Raw genomic sequence first — 23046 nt, 5'->3', positions numbered from 1 at the left:
TTCACACTCATCACCCTGTCAGACACTCGCTTAACCTCCAACACACTTTTAACATACTCTTCCTTTAAAATGACCCCAACACCATTTCTCTTCCTGTCCTCACCATGGTACAACAACTTGTACCCACCGCCGATGCTCCTGCTCTTACTTCCCTTCCACTTGGTCTCTTGCACACACAATATGTCTACCTTTCTCCTCTCCATCATATCAGCCAGCTCTCTCCCTTTACCAGTCATACTACCAACATTCAAAGTCCCCACTCTCATTTCCACCCTTCTAGTTTTCTTCTTCTCCCGCTGTTCGTGGCAACGTTTTCCTCTTCTTCTTCGTCGTCTTCGCCCAGCAGTAGCCCAATTTCCACCTTCACCCTGTTGGGCAATAGCACCGGTGGCGGACGTTGTTAACCCGGGCCGCGACCGATCCGGTATGGGAATTCGATTCTGAGTCTGCATAGTTGGGTTGGCTTGTTTTACGCCGGATGCCCTTCCTGACGCAACCCTCCTCATTTATCCGGGCTTGGGACCGGCACTCAGAATGTACTGGCTGCACACCCCATGTGGCTGAGTTGCACACCCCATGTGGCTGAGTTGTGACAGGGGCTTATGCAATATTTTTTAAATCCCTTGTATTAAAACTAACAATCTACATGACAAGCATATCTTGATTGTTTCACTTCAACTCTGCTGTGGTTGTGTGCAGAGACAAAATTACAACAATTGTGTCACAGTCCAAAAACTTATAGCGCATTGTTTTTGAGTTATCATATTAACAAAGGGGAAGACTTTGAGGATGTTTAACATGTAACCTCAAAAACAGCTAAAGAATGCAAACTATCCAATATTAAAGTTGAATTTCACTTTCGTGCAAACTTTAGCATGTAAAGAGATGAAAATAAAATACTGAGTAAACATCATACAGTAACCACATAGAGGCAATAAAGAGCCAAAACTCTACGGTTGCGATTCAAACCAACAGATGCTCAAAATTTTCCTCTCTTTTACCAGTGGAATAAAAAACAGTCCATTTTTTGTGTAGTTAGCAGCAATGAGAGCAGATTGCAGGCCTCCTTGATTTACAGCAGCACTTTTCTATGCTGCTGATCCTTTGTAAGCCACAAGCAGATGATGAAAGCTGTTACTCATCAAAGAATGCAGCCTTTGTGGAAAATGTGCTACCTACTAAAGGGTTTGGTTCTACACTGCATCCTCGGTGAAAAGGTAAACTGGCAGCTGTTTACAGCTGCTTCTGCTGCAGGTCGAAAAGAGTTTTGTCATGATGAGCTTCAGGAAGCCCCCTGTGGTGCTCACTGAGCTGATTACAGGGATAACGTCCCAGTGTTTTCTCCTTCATCCCTCTAGGTGCGATTAACTGAAGCTGGTGACATCATCTTCAGCTCTTTTTACTGGCGTCCCACACATGAGAGTGCGATTTGCTTGTAGCATTACCTTTATGATGTTGGGAAAGGTCTGGCTCCGTAATTATGCTGTCTGGTGTTTAATCAAGGTTTCCAGAGTAACTGCTTTGTTTCTGTCCAATACAGACATTTAAGCTTTAATGTGACACATACTGTTTAAGATACAAGTGGAAACTTTTGCCGGGGCTTATAAATAAGAAATCTACACAGTATCACATGACTACGAAGCAAGTGCTCTGCTCCTGGCAGCAGATGCTTCTCAATGATTGGGTCCTTACCCCTTCTCACAAGTCTGTGCAGGTCTGGTATTTTCCAGGAACAATTTTGTGCAATGATCAAATTTATAATGATGCCAACAATTACATTACTTTTTGGCTTTTTAAGGAACACTATTGAATAGAGGAACAGAATCAGTGAGAAAAAGTGTCTGAGCGTAAAATATGTCAACCTCGGATTGATTCCCAGTCGTGCCATCTGACTGTTTCATTGGACAAGACACTTGATGTGCACATTGTCTCAGTCCACCCAGCTGTAACTGGGTAAAAACCTTGGCTGGGGAAGTAACTTGCAATAGACTGGTGTCCCGTGCAGGGTGAGTTGTAGTAGTGGCCGTCTGTTTTAAACTATGATATGTTAACCCCCAAAACATGGATCAGCTACAAATCGTGAATTATCCGCAAACTGTTAATTGCAAAACGTGAATACTGAAAAAATATCTCCCAAAACGTGAACGCGGGTCTCACAAAACGTGAATATCATTCATTATATATATATATATATATATATATATATATATATATATATATATATATATATATATATATATATATATATATATATATATATATATATATATATATATATATACACTCAACAAAAATATAAACGCAACACTTGGTTTTGCTCCCATTTTGTATGAGATGAACTCAAAGATCTAAAACTTTTTCCACATACACAATATCACCATTTCCCTCAAATATTGTTCACAAACCAGTCTAAATCTGTGATAGTGAGCACTTCTCCTTTGCTGAGATAATCCATCCCACCTCACAGGTGTGCCATACCAAGATGCTGATTAGACACCATGATTAGTGCACAGGTGTGCCTTAGACTGTCCACAATAAAAGGCCACTCTGAAAGGTGCAGTTTTGTTTTATTGGGGGGGGATACCAGTCAGTATCTGGTGTGACCACCATTTGCCTCATGCAGTGCAACACATCTCCTTCGCATAGAGTTGATCAGGTTGTCAATTGTGGCCTGTGGAATGTTGGTCCACTCCTCTTCAATGGCTGTGCGAAGTTGCTGGATATTGGCAGGAACTGGTACACGCTGTCGTATACGCCGGTCCAGAGCATCTCAAACATGCTCAATGGGTGACATGTCCGGTGAGTATGCCGGCCATGCAAGAACTGGGACATTTTCAGCTTCCAAGAATTGTGTACAGATCCTTGCAACATGGGGCCGTGCATTATCCTGCTGCAACATGAGGTGATGTTCTTGGATGTATGGCACAACAATGGACCTCAGGATCTCGTCACGGTATCTGCCATCAATAAAATGCACCTGTGTTCTTCATCCATAACAGACGCCTGCCCATACCATAACCCCACTGCCACCATGGGCCACTCGATCCACAACATTGACATCAGAAAACCGCTCACCCACACGATGCCACACACGCTGTCTGCCATCTGCCCTGGACAGTGTGAACCAGGATTCATCCGTGAAGAGAACACCTCTCCAACGTGCCAAACACCAGTGAATGTGAGCATTTGCCCACTCAAGTCGGTTACGACGACGAACTAGAGTCAGGTCGAGACCCCGATGAGGACGACAAGCATGCAGATGAGCTTCCCTGAGACGGTTTCTGATAGTTTGTGCAGAAATTCTTTGGTTATGCAAACCGATTGTTTCAGCAGCTGTCCGAGTGGCTGGTCTCAGACGATCTTGGAGGTGAATATGCTGGATGTGGAGGTCCTGGGCTGCTGTGGTTACACGTGGTCTGTGGTTGTGAGGCTGGTTGGATGTACTGCCAAATTCTCTGAAACGCCTTTGGAGACGGCTTATGGTAGAGAAATGAACATTCAATACACAAGCAACAGCTCTGGTTGACATTCCTGCTGTCAGCATGCCAATTGCACGCTCCCTCAAATCTTGTGACATCTGTGGCATTGTGCTGTGTGATAAAACTGCACCTTTCAGAGTGGCCTTTTATTGTGGGCAGTCTAAGGCACACCTGTGCACTAATCATGGTGTCTAATCAGCATCTTGATATGGCACACCTGTGAGATGGGATGGATTATCTCAGCAAAGGAGAAGTGCTCACTATCACAGATTTAGACTGGTTTGTGAACAATATTTGAGGGAAATGGTGATATTGTGTATGTGGAAAAAGTTTTAGATCTTTGAGTTCATCTCATACAAAATGGGAGCAAAACCAAAAGTGTTGCATTGATATTTTTGTTGAGTGTATATATATGTGTGTGTGTGTGTGTATATATATACGAGGTCTGTTAGACCTTTTTATTTTTTTCAAAAACCATATGATTTGAATCACGTGTGATTGCATCAGACAAGCTTGAACCTTCGTGCGCATGCGTGAGTTTTTTCACGGCTGTCGGTTGCGTCATTCGCCTGTGAGCAGGCTTTGAGTGAGGAGTGGTCCACCCCTCTCGTCGTTGTTTCATTGTCAGGAAATGGCGGAATGATTTGGGCTTTTTTTCCATCAGAATTTTTTCAGAAACTGTTAGAGACTGGCAGCTGGAAACCATTAGAAAAATTTATCTGGCTTTCGGTGAAAATGTTACGGGCTTGGTAGAGAATACGGAGTGTTACTGTCGCTTTAAGGATGGCCCCCAGCAGCTGTGGGGCGCGCCGCGCTCCGAAGCCACCATCGACAGGCTGAACGACCATTTCATTTCTAAACGGATGGCTGTCTGGATCCGTGACCATCGTGTGCCATTTCTCTGGTTATCACAAGAGCTGGACATCAACCATTTTGCGGCAGATTTCACTTTTAACAAGAGATTTTGTCATGGAAAGCCGAGCAGAGGCTTCGCGCATCACGATGGATTCGCTACTGGAGCGAGACAAAACGACCTCCATTTTGGTCTCACAGGACGGCTTTGAGATGGCGTTCAGACAGCTGTCTGGTGGTTTTTCCATCAAGTGATTATCCGAGAAATTGTGGATGTGCCTGGACATGCCAGAACATGTCCCGTGAGGCTTCATCACGGCGTTGCTTTGCGCCATGCGGCACCACCGCGACGCGCGAAGCCTCCGCTCCTCTTTCCATGACAAAAACTCCTGTAACAGTGGAATGTCCCATTCATTTCCAAACTGGACGCTGTGTTTTATCCGGGACGTCGTCTGACTAGCACAGGAATTGTGAAAAGACGTGGACATCAGCACTTTTTCGGTACATTGAGACAGACGTGCGGAGGAATTCCGCGCGTCGCGGCGGTGCCGCATGGCGCAAAGCAACCCATTTTCACCGAAAGCCAGATAAATTTTTCTAATGGTTTCCAGCTGCCAGTCTCTAACAGTTTCTGAAAAAATTCTGATGGAAAAAAAGCCCAAATCATTCCGCCATTTCCTGGCAATGAAACAACGGCGAGAGGGGTGGACCACTCCTCACTCAAACCATGCTCACAGGCGAATGACGGAACCGACAGGCGTGGAAAAACTCACACATGCGCACAAGGGTTCAAGCTTGTCTGACGCAATCACACGTGATTCAAATCCGTATGGTTTTTCAAAAAAATAATAAGGTCGGATACTTTTCTAATAGACCTCGTATATACACACACATATACATATATATATATATATATATATATATATATATATATATATATATATATATATACACACACACATATGAGGTCTGTTAGAAAAGTAACGGACCTTTTTATTTTTTGCAAAAACTATATGGATTTGAATCATGTGCGCTTGCATCAGCCAAGCTTGAACCTTCGTGCGCATGCGTGAGTTTTTTCACGCCTGTCGGTTGCGTCATTCACCTGTGGGCAGGCTTTGAGTGAGCACTGGTCCTCCCCCCTCGTTGGATTTTCATTGTCAGGAAAATGTCTGAATGATTGGAGCAGCGCTGCATCAAATTTTTTTCAGAAACTGTGAGAGACAGCCAGGTGGAAACCCTTCGGAAAATTCAGATGGCTTTTGGTGAAGATTCTATGGGCATCACAAGGATTAAGGACCATTACAACCGGATTAAAGATGACCCACAGCAGCGGAGGGCACGCCGCGCTCTGAGCGGCCATCGACAGGCTGAAATGACCAGATCATTTCCAAAGTGAAGGCTGTGTTGATCCGGGACGTCGTGTGACCCAGAGAAATTGCGGAAGAGGTGGACATAGCCATTTTTAGGCACATTCCACTGTTAAAGGAGATTTTGTAATGAAAGACGTGCGGCGGAATTCGCACGTCGGGACGAAGCCGCAATGGCGGAGAACAAAAGCAAGTCCGTGTTGGATGTCTCACGGGACGTCTTCCACCATTCAGAAGATTCAGATGGCTTTCGGTGGCTTTTTAGTCGAGTGAGTATCCGAGAAATTGTGGAGAGCTGGGCATGTCAACATATCCCGTGAGACTTCCAACATGGACTTCCTTTTGTTCTCCGCCATTGTGGCTTCGTCCCGACGCGCGAACCGCACGTCTTTCATTACAAAATCTCCTTTAACAGTGGAATGTGCCTAAAAATGGCTATGCCCACCTCATACACAATTTCTCTGGGTCACACGACGTACCGGATCAACACAGCCTTCACTTTGGAAATGATCTGGTCATTTCAGCCTGTCGATGGCCACTCAGAGCGCGGCGCGCCCTCTGCCGCTGTGGACCGTCTTTAATCCGGTTGTAATGGTCCTTAATCCTTGTGATGCCCATAGAATCTTCACCGAAAGCCATCTGAATTTTCCGAATGGTTTCCACTTGGCTGTCTCTCACAGTTTCTGAAAAAATTTGATGTAGCGCTGCGCCAATCATTCAGACATTTTCCTGACAATGAAAATCCGACGAGGGGGGTGGACCAGTGCTCACTCAAAGCCTGCCCACAGGCGAATGACACAACCGACAGGCGTGAAAAAACTCACGCATGCGCACGAAGGTTCAAGCTTGGCTGATGCAAGCACACATGATTCAAATCCATATAGTTTTTGCAAAAAATAAAAAGGTCCATTACTTTTCTAACAGACCTCGTATATGCTCAAATACTGCAGGAAATCTTGATCACAAACTCTATCACCACAAAAAATGACTTTTTTTTTTTTTTTTTTGCGGGGGTCACTACAGGATGAGGAGGTGATCCGACCAGCTCTCGATGGTGTCAAGCGCACGGTCCCGCTGGGTGTGTCCCTCTCCGCTCTGGGGATGGTCTCAGGTGAGGAGTTTGACTGGGGCGGTCCACCTGTCAAACTCTCAGAGGACAGAAACCTCCCCCTCCGGTAAACGGCTCAATAATCTTAAGAGAAACATTGTAGAAAAACAAACAACACTAGTTTCTAACCTCAGGAAAGTAGACAACGAGCTATAACTTTATTTGTATCCATATGAGCCGTGTATCTGAGCTGGAAAAATTGACCTGAGCAGATGGCTGTGAAACAGAAGCGTAGGGACGTCTACAAAGTGCAAAAACAAGACACCAGAAAAATATTTAATAAATTCAGGTGTAGTGACTCCCACAAAAAAAAAAATAATAATAATTTTTGTGGAGATCGGATTTGTGATCAAGATTTCCTGCAGTAATTGAGCCGTAAACTGAAATCCATAAACTGCTTAAACTGAAAAAAATATATGTATATCAAGTATGATATTCACGTTTTGCGAGACCCGCGTTCATGTTTTGGGAGATGTTTTTTCAGTATTCACGTTTTGCGGATAATTCACGATTTGCAGCTGATTTACGTTTTGGGGGTTAACATGACATCCCAGAATAAGCACTGGCACTATTGGGCGTCAGGGCCAATAAAGCACTTATTGACAGTTCTCAATTTTAAACAAAGAATACAAAGTATCGACAGAAGTGAACGCAAATTAGTAATGGCATAGTGACTGAACAACAAATGCTTTCCCATAGGGAAATAATCTTCTTTGTCTTTCGGCTGTTCCCGTTAGGGGTCCCACAGCAGATCAATCGTTTCCATCTCACCCTGTCCTCTGTATCTTCCTCTGTCACACCAAGCACCTGCATGTCCTCCCTCAGCACATCCATAAACCTCCTCTTTGGCCTCCCTCTTCTCCTCCTGCCTGGTGGCTCCATCCTCAGCATCCTTCTCCCTATATACCCTCCTCTGCACATGTCCAAACCATCTCAATCTTGCTTCTCTGACTTTGTCTCCAAACCGTCCCACCTGAGCTGTCCCTCTGATATGTTCATTCCTAATCTTGTCCATTCTCATCACTCCCAAAGAGAATCTCACATCTTCAGCTCTGCCACCTCCAGCTCTGCCTCCTGTCTTTTTGTTAGTGCCACCGTCTCTAAGCTGTACAGCATAGCTGGTCTCACTACTGTCTTGTAAACTTTCCCCTTCACTCTTGCTGATATTCTTCGGTCACAAATCACTCCTGCCACCTTTCTCCATCCACTCCATCCTGCCTGCACTCTCTTCTTCACCTCTTTACCACATTCTCCATTACTTTGAACAGTTGACCCCAAATATTTAAACTCATCTACTTTCACCACTTCTACTCCTTGTAACTGCACTGTTCCACTGGGCTCCCTCTCATTCACACACATGTACTCAGTCTTGTTTCTACTGACTTTCATTCCCCTTCTCTCCAAAGCATATCTCCACCGCTCCAGACTAGACTCAACTTGCTCTCTACTCTCATTACAGATCACAATGTCATCTGCAAACATCATAGTCCATGGGGACTCCTGTCTGATCTCATCCATCAACCTGTCCATCACCACAGAGAACAAGAAAGGACTCAGAGCTGATCCTTGGTGTAATCTCACCTCCACCTTGAATGAGTCTGTCATTCCAACTGCGCATCTCACCGCTGTCACACTATTCTTGTACATGTCCTGCACTACCCTAACATACTTCTCTGCCACTCCAGACTTCCTCATACAATACCACAGCTCTTCTCTTGGCACCCTATCATAAGCTTTTTCTAAGTCCACAAACACACAATGTAACTCTTTCTGGCCTTCTCTGTACTTCTCCAACAGTATTCTCAGAGCAAACATTGCATCTGTAGTGCTCTTTCTCAGCATGAAACAATATTGCTGCTCACAGATCTTAACCTGTTTTCTAAGTCTCGCTTCTACTACTCTTTCCCATAACTTCATGCTGTGGCTGATCAACTTTATCCCTCTGTAGTTACTGCAGCTCTGCACTTCACCCTTGTTCTTGAAAATAGGAACCAGCACACTTCATCTCCACTCCTCAGGCATCCTCTCACTTTCCAAGATTTTATTAAACAATCTGGTTAGAAACTCTACTGCCATCTCTCCTAGACATTTCCATGCCTCCACTGGAATGTCATCTGGACCAACTGCCTTTCCACTCTTCATCCTCTTCATAGCAGCCCCCACTTCTTCCTTACTAATCTCTTGTACTTCCTGATTTACTCTCACCACATCATCCAGTCTTTTCTCTTGCTCATTTTCTTCATTCATCAGCTTTTAAAATATTCCCTCCACCTTCTCAGCACATTACCATGTGCATCTTTTACCACACTAACCTGCTGCACATCCTTTCCAGCTCTGTCCCTTTGTCTGGCCAATCGGTACAAGTCCTTTTCTCCTTCCTTACTATTCAACTTCTTGTACAGCTTGCAATATGCCTTTTCCTTCGCTTTTATACTTTCCTGGACCTCTTCATTCCACCACCAAGTCTCCTTGTCTTCCTTCCACTGTCCAGATGTCACACCCAGTACTGTCCTAGCTGTCTCCCTCACCACATCTGCAGTACTTTCCCAGTTGTCCATTGCTTCCACTCCAACCAGTGCTTCTCTCACCTGCTCGCTAAATTTCACACAACAGTCTTCCTCCTTCAGCTTCCACCATCTGATCCTTTGTTGAGCTCTCACTCTCTTCTTCTTCTTTACCTCTAAAGTCATCCTACAAGCAACCACCCTATGCTGTCTAATGACACTCTCTCCTGACACCACCTTACAGTCTCTGATTTCTTTTAGCTTGCATTTCCTTTGAAGAATGTAGTCCACCTGTGTACACCTTCTTCCACTGTTATGTTACCCTGTGCTCCTCCCTTTTCTTAAAGGAAGTATTCACCACAGCCATTTCCATCCTTTTTGCAAAATCAACTACCATCTGTCCTTCCCCATTCCCATCCTTGATGCCATATCTACCCATTACTTCCTCATCACCTCTGTTCCCTTCACCAACATGCCCATTGAAGTACACTCCTATCACCACTCTTTCATGCTTGGGCACACTCTCCACCACCTCATCTAACACACTCCAGAAATCTTCTTTCTCCTTCATCTCACAACCTACCTCTGGGGCATATGCACTGATGATATTCATCATCACCCCTTCAATTTCCAACTTCACACTCATCACCCTGTCAGACACTCGCTTAACCTCCAACACACGTTTTAACATACTCTTCCTTTAAAATGACCCCAACACCATTTCTCTTCCTGTTCTCACCATGGTACAACAACTTGTACCCACCGCCGATGCTCCTGCTCTTACTTCCCTTCCACTTGGTCTCTTGCACACACAATATGTCTACATTTCTCCTCTCCATCATATCGGCCAGATAACTATAGGGAAATAAACATACAGACACAAAATATGCATAAACCAGTTGTTAGCACCCTTTGATTAATTTATATTCAATCAGCACTTTTACAGCCAGTTTTTTTAGACATGTCAGGGGATGGATACATGGATACACTGTAAAAAGAGAATGTTTGAACCAACTTAAAAAAGTGTTACACTTTGTAAAAACCTGAATGAATTAAGTTGTTTGAACTTAAGTTTGAAAGTTAAATCAACTCTAACTTACAAACTTAAGTTCAAACAACTTAATTCATTCAGGGGTTTTTTACAAATTGTAACACTTTTTTTTAAGTTGGCTCAAACATTCTCTTTTTTCAGTGTATGTTCAAGCCACTCAATATGTTTTGGTCTTCTTTTACATCAATAACTAAGAAATACAAACAGTATGGTACTGTATGGTAAATCTGTCTGGAATAGACAAGTCTCAAAAACTGAGAGCAAGAAGGAGATAAGTGAGGGAAGCCACCAAGATAACTCTGGTAACTCTGAAGGGGTTATAAGCCTCTATGGTTCTGATTGGAGAAACTGCACAGTAGAAATTTTGTCTGTAGCATCATCAATTATACAGCTTCTCACTGGAGTGGTACAGAGAAGAATATTCTTCAAAAGATCTATCCTTTTATTGTTATGCAGATCAGTGATTTAGCTATGGTGGGCGGCGCTGGGCGGTACCGCCCAACACTGCAAATTTCCTCCCGGCTCTCGGGTTCAAATTTCCTCTCCCGCCTGCCACAGGTTTTCCAAAAAATGAACTGAAATGTTGCTGAAAAATGTAACAATTCAATTGTATTTCAAGATAATAGTGTTGTAATTTTGTTTTATTTTGCATTTTCAACCACATAATTAAAGAAATAATAAATATATTTCTCATTTTCTTCATATCTCCGCTGCAAGCGGCAGATCAAAACAGATCAGAACGGAGACGCTCTGCGTCTCAATCCGCTCTAATTTAAACGAAAAAAAAACTCCATTAATATGTTTCATTCAAATAATCCAGAGTGTCAGTGTTCGTAGATGTTGACACATTTAGAAGTTTAAGGTCTATTTTAGTTTATAGGCTCCCGTTTCCAAACAGTTCGGAGGAACAGCGAGAGCGAGGAGGAGAGGGAGGAGAGGGAGGAGCAGTAGAGAGTGCACGAGAGAGAGAGAGAGAGAGAGAGAGAGAGAGAGAGAGAGAGAGGGGAGGAGGAGCCTCATTCAGCTCTTGTTCAAACAAGACAATAAGACTTTTCACACTCGGGGAATGCGCATGCGCGACCAAGTTGGTTCAAAGGTCGAGAGGTGTAAAAACGTTCGGTCGGTCAGTGACAGCGTCAGACGAACACCGGCCTAAATCCATAATAAACATAATTTTACAGATGCTTATAAGAAGGAGTGAAAATGCAACTGTTTTACCAAGACATTATAATATAAATATTATAAATAATTTCCTTTGAGATTATCCCAAACACTTTTTCCACCCCATGAAGCACACAAGAAAAGCTGCTGGAGAAAATTCCTCTGTGCTTCTGGAGCGATTACAGATAGTTTTATCAGCCAATCTCTGAGAGCAAATGATTAATCCGCTACGAAATAATTATTTTATATAACGCAGCGTCCAGCAGCACACAGCTCGGCACACAGCATGGCATCCAGGGGGTCACATTGACCTGGTGAATTGTGTGGCAGTGCGTGGGTTAAATGCGCGGCAGTGCCATCGAATCATGCCGCTCTTATCATCCAGCCAGCCGGACTCGAGTTCGGATATCGGGTTGGGGAATGATTTGCCGTTGTCATCTTTTAAAAGGCCAGCGCAATCTGTCATCTTGCTCTGTTGTGATACAAATCAGTGCGTTTTATCCCACCTGTGTTCATTATTCATTGATCCAAATCACAGGCACATGTGCCTATAAACCTAATAAATGACACAGAATATACAGGGAAATGGACCAGGCAGTTACTTTATGATTATTTACTAGAGACACCATTCAACTGCCATTCACCAACCACATCCATGATTTATTTTATTTTATTCTTCATGAATAATTTATTTCACACAATCGGAAATACGAACGTAGCGCACAAGATTTATAGAGGTCCGCAAAGCAAAACAGTTATCAGCTGATTCTATGCTTACAAATAGACACTGTCTGGGTCAGCAGTGGGTCGAGTCGGGCAAAACCTGAATTTTCAGTTAGTGTGCAGCATAAGCTTCAGTTTTTCTTCCTTGGACACAAATACCACGTTTTCACAAAAATCTTTCAAGGAATCAACACTCCAACGGGAAACATAATCAAAGTCTCTGTTATTCTCGCTACCCACACAGTCAGTCATGATGGCTCGAGACTGCAGTTTACACCTCTTGGCCTTTGACCTCGCGCGTCAGACCCGGAAGCAAGCAATAGTGTGAAAAGGCTTATTAGTGGTTATATTGTTTTTGTTGTTTTTTAAGTAATGCTATCCCACTCAAATATGTTGGAAAAAAAACTGTTATGACAGAAAAAACTTATTTATTTTATTAACTTAGACTTTGTCAGAAACATTTTAAAAAGAACTTTGGTTTTACAAATATTACAACATAAACGTCATTTTTTTGTCTATTATTCTTGCTTTCAATGCATCTAAAACCACTCAAAATTGGTTAAAATAGTGCTTGCCAATAACATTTTAGAGGTATAAACCCTATAGCTTCAGGGGGCTTTGCCCCCTTGACCCCCGCCAGGGGCCCTGCACCCCGAGCTGTGAGCCACGATCACGTAATTTACCCAGCACTAAAATGGTTCTAGCTAGAACCCTGATGTAGATAATATGAAACTCTCTCTGCTGATGAGGAATAATAGAAGTGATGCACTGACTTCATTATTTGATTGTATTCATGATGTAAAGCAGTGGCTGTCTCAAAATTTTCTTTACCTGAAAGACAGTAAAACTGAGATGATTGCGTTGGGATATTCTGGCATGCTGAATGTTGTACCGTCAAACTTTGGTGTTCTGGCTAATTATTTAAAACCAGCTGTTAAGAATTTGGGAGTGATATGTGACAGCTGTCTGAGGTTCAATCAACAGACCCTGTTGTCAAAATAAGTGTTTTCCAGCTATGTCTTCTGGCTGAGGTAAAGTCCTTCCTCAGCAGACATGGTCTTTAGACAGCCATCCATGCTTTCATTAACTCCAGACTTGATGACTGTAATGCACTTTATGTTAGTGTTAACCAGTCTTCTCTTGCACGCCTCCAACTTGTGAAAAACGCTGCTGCTCATCTTTTTATTTATTTAGCTCATCTGTGTTTATTTATTTGTCCATCTGTCTGTCTGTTAGCAAGATTCAGTCAAAATTACTGCACGGATTTTGACAAAATTTTCACCACAGATAGATATTATGCTGCGTTCACACCGGGCGCGACGTGAGCGACTGCAGCGACAGGTTGCCATGTAATCCCTATGTAAGGATGCGTTTTGGCGGCAAGTCACGCAGCGCGACGTGATGGACGTGAATGAAGCGACGCGAGTGAAGCGACCCAAGTTCCAAAATCTGAACTTTTTCGACTCGTCACGCCGTGATGACCAATCAGGGACTGAATATGTAGTGACGTGGAGATATCTGGAGTTTGACTAAAGATGTGAACATGTTCTGTATCTGGTAGCAGCCTGTGAGCAGGACTTTTGTCCTTTATTTCACAATTATGACAGAGTTTTTGGAACAAGCAGCAGCCCCACAGCAGCGGGAGCGGAGTTTCTTTTTCTTTTCCCTTTTACGTGCGCGCACGAGTGAATCATCCGTGGAGATTATTTTACTTATTAACTACACAGATGTATAATAAAACAAATGGTGACTGGTTTCTAAACACAATTATGACAGAGTTTTTTGAGGAAGAGCAAAGAGCAGCCCCGCAGCAAGCAGCAGAGTTTCTTTCTCTTTTCTTTTTACGTGCGCGCGTGAGCAAATCGTCCCTGAAAATTATTTACTTATTAACTACACAGATGTATAATAAAACAAATGGTGACTGGTTTCTAAACACAATTATGACAGAGTTTTTGGAGCGAGCAGCAGCCTCACAGCAGGGGAAGCGGAGTTTTTTCCTTTTCTTTTTTTACGTGCACGCGAGCGAATCGTCTGTGGAGAATATTTTATTAATTAACTACACAGATGTATAATAAAACAAATGGTGACTGGTTTCTAAACACAATTATGACAGAGTTTTTTTGGGGGAAGAGCGAGCTGCAGCAAACAGCGGAGTTTCTTTTTTTTTATTGTTTATATGTGCGCGCGTGAATGGGACAGGAGGTCCTCAAACTGGGTCCCGCAGAGGTGGAAGGGCCGCTGAAAGCGGCCGTCATCCAGATGCAGCTCCTGCAGCAAATAATGATACTCTCTGTATTGGGAGCTTTCCACAACAACTCGCTCCGTGTGATCAAGGTTCGTCATGTTAACTTGACTGACAACCGGAACCGGCGAGCGGAATGGAAGCTCCTCCTATTTGATGATGCACCGGGGCGAATTTTCGCAGCAAAAGCAGAGCGACACAGGGCGAAGGAGGCGCGTCCATCGCCACGCGACCCCCGTGAATTTGTAGCGTCTGATCACGCCCGGTATGAACGCGGCATTAGACTACGGAAAACTCCGATGCTAGGCCGTCAGCTGGTGGTTGGGACTCGAGAGGGCAGCGTGTTCAGGCCTTTTTCATCACACACTGAGCCACCCCTTTATGCATTAATAGGGTTGGGTATTGAGAACCGGTTCTTTTCAAGAATCGTTAAGAAATTATTTGATCCACTGACATCAATAGCCTTAATTCTTAATGATTCCCTTATCGGTCCTTCAGAGCGGCCATTGTTTTTGAGGGTGCTTGTCAGGAAAATGGTAATTTCTCTACGTTGATTGCAGACCCTGCAGCGGGTCTGTAATCAACTGCTTCTGCAGCGTGACTCTGCTTGAAGCTTGAACCAATGAAGCAGTGCTCCGATCCGCTGCTTCGTTGGTTCTCTGCTTCACTGCTTTTCAGAAGTGGAAAGTCCGCTTCTTAACCCCTCTCAAAGCCCTTTAAAAATGTTAATCGTGAGTCACTCTTGTCCTGATTAAAGTCACCACCTGGGACTCCTGTCTTGTTGCGGGAAAGAAACGAGAATCCTCCTCCGTTGCGTTCACACAGCTCCAAACGCTGCGCCGCTCTCTGCCAAGTCAAGTTAGAGTCCGGCCGGAATTAATAGCTTCAAAGCAAATTGCCATTTTAAATCAAATGACACCTCTTTCCAAACATTGCAATACAAACAATAAGCTACAATCGACCAAACTACTTTTTTTCCTCCCAAAATGAGACGTCCTGCTTTGTTTATGAATTACATCCTGACTTGCAGCACAGCCATCTGAGCTCAGCTCAGAGTCTATGTATGGAGTAACATTTGTGCCATTCATGTCTGAAAGGAAATACTTTTGACATAAACTACAGATTTTGTTTATTTCTATTTGTGCCCAGAGATCAAGGATCGAGTGACCAATTCATATTTATTTACTTTAAGAATCAATAAAATGTTGGCATAGAAAACCTGTAAAACCTACTTTTAGTGTACAGAAAATTACAAGAGGTATTGATAAGGGAATCAATGAGGAATCGGATTGATAAGCGGAATCGATAATGGCATTGATAGATTAAATCTTATCAATACCCATCCCTATGCATAAATGAGTTCATCGTGAATCAGTGCAGGTGGGGCTCTCAACATAGTGACGCACAGAAAAGGGGGTAATTTTGACAGTTCCAGGTCTCTACAGAAAACCAATGGATGACATAAGGCAGGCTTATATATACATTTATATAACAGCTGAGTGGATCCTTGTCATTTGATTGGTGCTTTGTATGTCACATGACATGGACTTTTCATCCCATTTGTGTCGCTTTGCATTTAGAGTGTGATTTGATTCCATTTAGAGTGCAAATGTTGTTCCATACATTTCATACCATTGCATACGCACGCACACACACATGCACACATACACATGCACGCACACACAAAACAAATACAGTGCACTGGACTAATTTCTGATTTTTGTTTTTTTTTTTTGCTGCACTGAGGAAATACACAGTCCTTTTATTGGTAGTACACACATGCACAAGCGCGTCCCTTTTGTGTGTGAGTGGACCATGCGCACGCAGGACGACGACAGAAAGGAGATGATTTAATTGCGCTAACTGACGGTGCTAGTTCTTGTAACACACACGCACACACACACACACACACACGCACGCACGCACACACACACACACACACACACACACACAACATCCACTCCGCTGTGAATCGTCTGGATGCATAAAAGTAAAGTCCCTTCGGCTGCTCCCTTGTTTGCACTCGGGGTCGCCACAGTAAATCCAAGGTGGATCTGCATGTTGAATTGGCATAGGTTTTACGTCGGATGAAAAGCTAAAAACCTGGTGTGATTTTTGGCTGGACTGAGCAACTACACAGTCTTTTTTTTTTTTTAATGGAAGTCAGAAGTCAGTGCACAGCATCATGGACTACACGTCACAATTTGGACTTTAGCAGCAGTGAAACACCAAAATATAAGTCCCTTTTCTGTTGTTTATAAATTAATAAAATATCAAGTGACAAGGAACTATTTTAGCCGTAATATAAAACAAATGAATGTTTTTAATTATTTCAATGGAACGAATATGGAACATATGGTTCTCGTCTTCGCCTTGTTGAATGGTATGTTCCAGCTTTCACCTCATGAAATATTCGTACCATTGAACTCATAAACATTCATTATTTGTGTGTGTATGTATATATATATATATATATATATATATATATATATATATATATACACACACATACACACACAACCCCTGACAAAAATGATGGAATCACCGGCCTCGGAGCATGTTCATTCAGTTGTTTAATTTTGTAGAAAAAAGCAGATCACAGACATGACACAAAACAAAAGTCATTTCAAATGGCAACTTTCTGGCTTTAAGAAACACTATAAGAAATCAAGAAAAAAAAGATTGTGGCAGTCAGTAACGGTTACTTTTTTAGACCAAGCAGAGGAAATAAATATGGACTCACTCAATTCTGAGGAAAAAATTATGGAATCACCCTGTAAATTTCCATCGCCAAAACTAACACCTGCATCAAATCAGATCTGCTCGTTGACACTGACCCTATGTGTCTTTTTGCAAGGAATGTTTTCACAGTTTTTGCTCTATGGCAACATGCATTATCATCTTGAAAAATGATTTCATCATCCCCAAACATCCTTTCAATTGATGGGATAAGAAAAGTGTCAAAAATATCAACGTAAACTTGTGCATTTATTGATGATGTAATGACAGCCATCTCCCCAGTGCCTTTACCTGACATGCAGCCCCATATCATCAATGACTGTGGAAATTTACATGTTCTCTTCAGGCAGTCATCTTTATAAATCTCATTGGAACGGCACCAAACAAAAGTTCCAGCATCATCACTGAATATGACTTTCATCCAGTCATCCACAGTCCACGATTGCTTTTCCTTAAGCCCATTGTAACCTTGTTTTTTTCTGTTTAGGTGTTAATGATGGCTTTCGTTTAGCTTTTCTGTATGTAAATCCCATTTCCTTTAGGCGGTTTCTTACAGTTCGGTCACAGACGTTGACTCCAGTTTCCTCCCATTTGTTCCTCATTTGTTTTGTTGTGCATTTTCGATTTTTGAGGCATATTGCTTTAAGTTTTCTGTTGTGACGCTTTGATGTCTTCCTTGGTCTACCAGTATGTTTGCCTTTAACAACCTTCCCATGTTGTTTGTATTTGGTCCAGAGTTTAGACACAGCTGACTGCGAACAACCAACATCTTTTGCAACATTGCGTGATGATTTACCCTCTTTTAAGAGTTTGATAATCCTCTGCTTTGTTTCAATTGACATCTCTCATGTTGGAGCCATGATTCATGTCAGTCCACTTGGTGCAACAGCTCTCCAACGTGTGATCACTCCTTTTTAGATGCAGACTAATGAGCAGATCTGATTTGATGCAGGTGTTAGTTTTGGGGATGAAAATTTACAGGGTGATTCCATAATTTATTCCTCAGAATTGAGTGAGTCCATATTTATTTCCTCTGCTTGGTCTAAAAAAGTAACCGTTACTGACTGCCATAATCTTTTTTTCTTGATTTCTTATAGTGTTTCTTAAAGCCAGAAATGTTGTGTGTTGGGGGGGTTTGGCTGGACAAGGTTGGGTTGTTTTGTGTTTATTTTCCTTCCCAGGTGATTTGGGGCTGTTCTCTGAGGAAAATGTGCTGCAGAAGAGTCTCTCTCCTCTGTTACGATGATTGGCTGCACCTGTTGCATTCTCGTGCAGCTCTCTATCAGGACAATCCACAACACCTGTGATGTTCACGTGCAGATCTGAGGACTTCCAGCTGGTACCAATGTAGTGATGAAGAACTACATTTAAACCAGCAGTGAGTTGGATAAGATTGCCGGAGAATACGACCTTGTGACGACCGTGTGGGGACGCTGAGGGCCGTTTCAGAGTCTGACATTGCACCTGTGAAGGAGGACGAGGGTGAGAGGCAAACGTCAGCACACGACAGAGGTGAATATTCTGAAAGGTTTATCCGTGAATGTAAATTGGCGTTTATACGCAGCTATAAGTAATTATTGGTGGAAATTGTTTGGTGTGCTCCTCACGGCAGTGGCGTGTGGATTAATGATCCTCCACTAGCTGTGAGCAGCAGCCTCTTTGAACTAAGTTTGAAACCAGACCTAAACGTGTAGCTGATAAGTTTGCCTCTAAACAATATTTCGTAGTAATAAGTGTTGAATAATCTCATCTCTGTTCCTCCTTCGCAGAGTACAGTCTGGGAAAGTCACCTGGGGGGGGGGGGGGGGTGTTGGCGGAACTCCTGAGTCCTGAACGTTCGGACTCCGACTGTTGAGACGCTGAGAGAGCGCGCCGCCTTTTCACCTCACCAGAACTTTAATTATTTAGTATTTCATGTATAGCACAAAGGGAGAAAAATAAATGTGTTTTCTTTTTGGAACTGCTTTTGATTATTTCATGCTGGGTTCAGTCAGATACTGGACCGCTCCTCAATCCGCGTCTTATCCATAACAAGAAAGTTGCCATTTGAAATGACTTTAGTTTTGTGTCATGTCTGTGATCTGCTTTTTTTCTACAAAATTAAACAACTGAATGAACATCCTCCGAGGCCGGTGATTCCATGATTATTGCCAGGGGTTGTATATATAGATGGAGAACTTGTTAAACAGTATAAAAGACGACATTACGTCAACACTGGATTTACAAAAAGACAACAACATGGCAATATTTCATGTGTATTGGACTGACAGTTTTTGTGAGAGCCTTGCTGGAATGACGGTTATGACAAGAACAGAGAACCCAGTAGTCGCAGATTCCATCAGCTAATGGAAATGCTATCATTTTGCTTTTCTGCTTTGTCAACATTCTGAAAATATTGCAAAACTTGTGCACAAATCTGTAATGGAAATCCAGTTTACGTGATATTAAACAGGTAAAACAAAGTTAAGCTGATAAACTGCAAGATGTTAGCATTCATTGTTTATACCATATGTTAAACCGGAGGAAATGAACTCATTCATTCTTTCACAACTGTGAAAAAACAAACCAAAAAAAAAAAAAAAACCTACTGATGATTCTGAAGTATTCAGTGAAAGCTGTGTGTGTAAAGCCCCGTTTACACATAGACGGTAAGAGCTCCTGGAAGCGTCCCGGAAGAGTTTTTGGCCGTCTTAAGGATCAAACGCCGTTGTCAATGCCGGCACTAGGGGGCGTGGCTTAGTTCCGGCTTTACCGGGAATCGTCGAAAAAAAATTATTCAACATGTCGAATAATTCCGGGAGCGCTCCCGGAGAATTCGCGTGACGATGGAGACGATGGAGACAACGCGAACAACGCGTTTGATACTTTTAATCGCCGTGTCATCCTGACCCTTCCTGTAGTGCCGCAGTTTACATTGCCGTAATTGGCGGCCGGCGTTGTATCCCTAACCAACGGCGTGTAAAACGGCGATAGAGCCCACATCGGCGTCCTCAAAGGCGTTTTAACCGGCAACAGAGGCAGACAAAATGGCGGCGCTAGCGGACAGTACGTCGTTCTAAACGCCACCTCCCAGTTAACGGCGTTCTAAATGGCCGATAGGCGGCGGTCAATATAAAAACGCTAGCGCGCTGCATGCAGGCCTCTCACTCGTGGCCAGCTCCAGATATTTTTGCAGAGAAGCTCCAGTATGCCTCCTAAAAGAAAATTGGCAGCGGCAAGGACTTACCAAGAGGTCTGGTTCAGAAGCAGAGGAGAGCCCTGTAATGGAGACGAGCAACACGTTGAGGAGGGGAAAAGGAAAGGAGAATAAAAGGCTGAGAGATGAGCTCCCTCCCCCTGAAGTGACAGCTGCTTCAGCCTATTATACTCTGGGGGTGGTGCCTATATGCAAAGGTTCCTGGAGTAACGCAGGATTTGCCTGGATAAATCCAGCGGTACACAGGGCATTATCGGCGGCAGCAGAACACCGCCGTTCTCACGTGCGTCTTAACCTGCGATTGTAAAGGATAGAACTGGGTATTAACCCCCATTGCCTGATGTGTGCCGGATGCTACGGCGTCAAAACGCCGCTTTATTCGGCGGATTTAGCGGTGTTTTATCCGCGCATTTGCGGCTAGTATGGTGCTCAAAACACTGGCGAAATGCTCCGCCCCTTTCCACCGCGAAAACAGCCTGAACTACCGCGAACTTCGGTCTATGTACTGCCCGTCGACAAAACCGTCTATGTGTTACCTGGGCTTAAGTATGTATGTGTGTGAGTGTTACCACCATGTGAATGGTCATGCTGTGTGCATTTATACATACATAAAAGAGGGGGAAAAGCTATATTTATCCTCCTTTTAGGCAGGGCTGTAGCCAAGAATTTTCAGGGGGGAAGAGGGGTGCTGAATTTTTGGCCTTGAGACCTCTCCCACACCTTGACACTTGCACAAATTTGATCCATGCACTGGTACATAGTCTGGCTTGCAGGAGAGTAAACTCATTGTAAACCACTGTAAACTGTGTGCGGCTTCATGCAAGTGCGCAAAGAGAATTTTGAAATGTTCCAAATCTGTCACGCATTAACTATGTTAACTTCACATGAACGTTGCGCAAGCAATAAAAAAAAAAACACTGAGTGGGAGTGCGTGTGATTGCATCAGTGCAGTGCAGTGCAGAGAGAGAGAGAGAAAAGCAGCAGCTGAAACGGTCCTCTGTGATTTGGGAAGTGATTAGGGGTGTTTTCGACATCCAAACTCAAGAGAGAATGATTAATCCGCTAAGAAATAATTATTTTATATACACTGCAGCACAAAGTACTGCATCCAGCTGGGAACACAGCAGGTTGCATTGTCACGACAAAAGAGCCAAAATGCATGCAAGTGTCAAGGGATCTTAACCCCTTCACCGTCTCCCCACCCACCACCTTCACCCACCCTGCTGCTATTCCATAATGTGACTGTTGGGTTGCAACCCTCCCCTACTGTGGTCACAAACATTAAGTCAGTCAGCCCCCTAATATAACAGTCTGCTTCTTCCATAATTATTTAACTGATTAACTCTTCAATGACAACAGTCTATTTTCTCCTTCAACTCCTCTTACATGACTAATCATGCCAGAAGTTTTGTTATCTTATGTACTTTCTCTCCATTTTTGCCAGGAGTATAGAGGTTACACATCATTGATTTTCCTCTTCCTTTCCCTATTTTTCCTCTATTTTTCCTCAACTTCTTTTTGTCAACCCCCCCCCCCCCCCAACAGTGCCGTAGCCCCCATCGGCTACGGCACTGTTAAGGGACATACATCAACCCAGCTGCTGATCACATCAGCCCCAGCGGATTCTCACCTGAGAAAGAAGTAGTAGTTGTTGTTTTTGGTAACACTGTAAGAGAAGCAGGGGAAGTATCCCAGGCCGGAGACGTTGAACCTGGAGCCGGCGGGGACCTCCAGCATGCTGCCCCACGCCTGGTCGCACTGCAGCTCGATCTCAGCGGAGAAAGGAGGTCGGTGTCGTGCTGCCAGGGCAGGTAGTTGTACACGCTGTACGACTCCTTGTGCAAATCCAGAACCTTGGCGAACACGATGATCTCCGCCAGCTCGGCGCGGCACGCTTCCGTCTGCGGTCTCCAGTCGTGGGGCAGCTGACATCCCCAGGTGGCACCGGGACCCACGAGCAACGCCACAATAAGCCACATGCTTCTGTCTGTGGTGATTCGTGCAGAGGACCGACAGTCACCACAGAGCGCTCACTCCATGTAAACTGTCACTAAATTAATTTGCGCACCGCGCTGAGAAGCTGTGAGCAGTTTTTCTCTGCTCCCTCCTCCACCTGCGGTCTGAGGAGCAGCCAGCGAGCGATCCGCCAAACTGACCTGAGGCCGGGTGGACAAATTAAACCCTCCGTGTGGTCTGTGGGTGGCGTTTGCAACACATTTCTCATGCAAAATAGTAAATATCAGAGTTGTCGCGCACACATTTAAGAATTAGAAGTGGCTACTGGAAAGGGGTGAAGTCAAATTTGAATATTTGTCGCCCTCTAGTGGACGAGAGGTTGGAGTCGGCTGGAATGATACTTGAGTTTTGTTGCTTCTTTGAAGAAAACGAGCGTAATTAATGTCACTATTAATGTGTTCTTGTGTTTTCTGAATCTAGCGCAGGTGTAACAGCACTGATTATAAATCTATCACCAGTAAACGGAACAAGAGTCATCAGTGAGTGTCTGGAAAAAGCGAGTTAATATACCATAGATGTGTCTGCCACCTGCTGGATTGTTTGCAGAGGTTCAGGCCTTCATTAACTAGCTCACTACATCACATACAGACAAGATACGAAATACA

At 43.6% G+C, this 23046-nt stretch overlaps 1 protein-coding gene across 1 annotated transcript in view; it reads right to left on the bottom strand.

Annotated features, from left to right (window-relative positions):
• The window catches only part of ccdc3b (coiled-coil domain containing 3b), a 58986-nt gene extending 36183 nt beyond the window's left edge, over window positions 1–22803 (bottom strand). The window contains 2 exon segments of the mRNA XM_034166955.1: window positions 22056–22209; window positions 22212–22803. Coding sequence (XP_034022846.1) covers window positions 22056–22209; window positions 22212–22404 — 347 coding nt within the window. The 5' untranslated portion in view covers window positions 22405–22803.
• Between the last annotated feature and the right edge of the window lie 243 nt (window positions 22804–23046).

Source organism: Thalassophryne amazonica, chromosome 3, assembly GCF_902500255.1.
Source record: "Thalassophryne amazonica chromosome 3, fThaAma1.1, whole genome shotgun sequence".
Lineage (NCBI taxonomy): Eukaryota > Metazoa > Chordata > Actinopteri > Batrachoidiformes > Batrachoididae > Thalassophryne > Thalassophryne amazonica.
The sequence above is the reverse complement of the archived record's forward strand: the minus strand, read 5'-3'. Positions and strand labels throughout refer to the sequence as shown.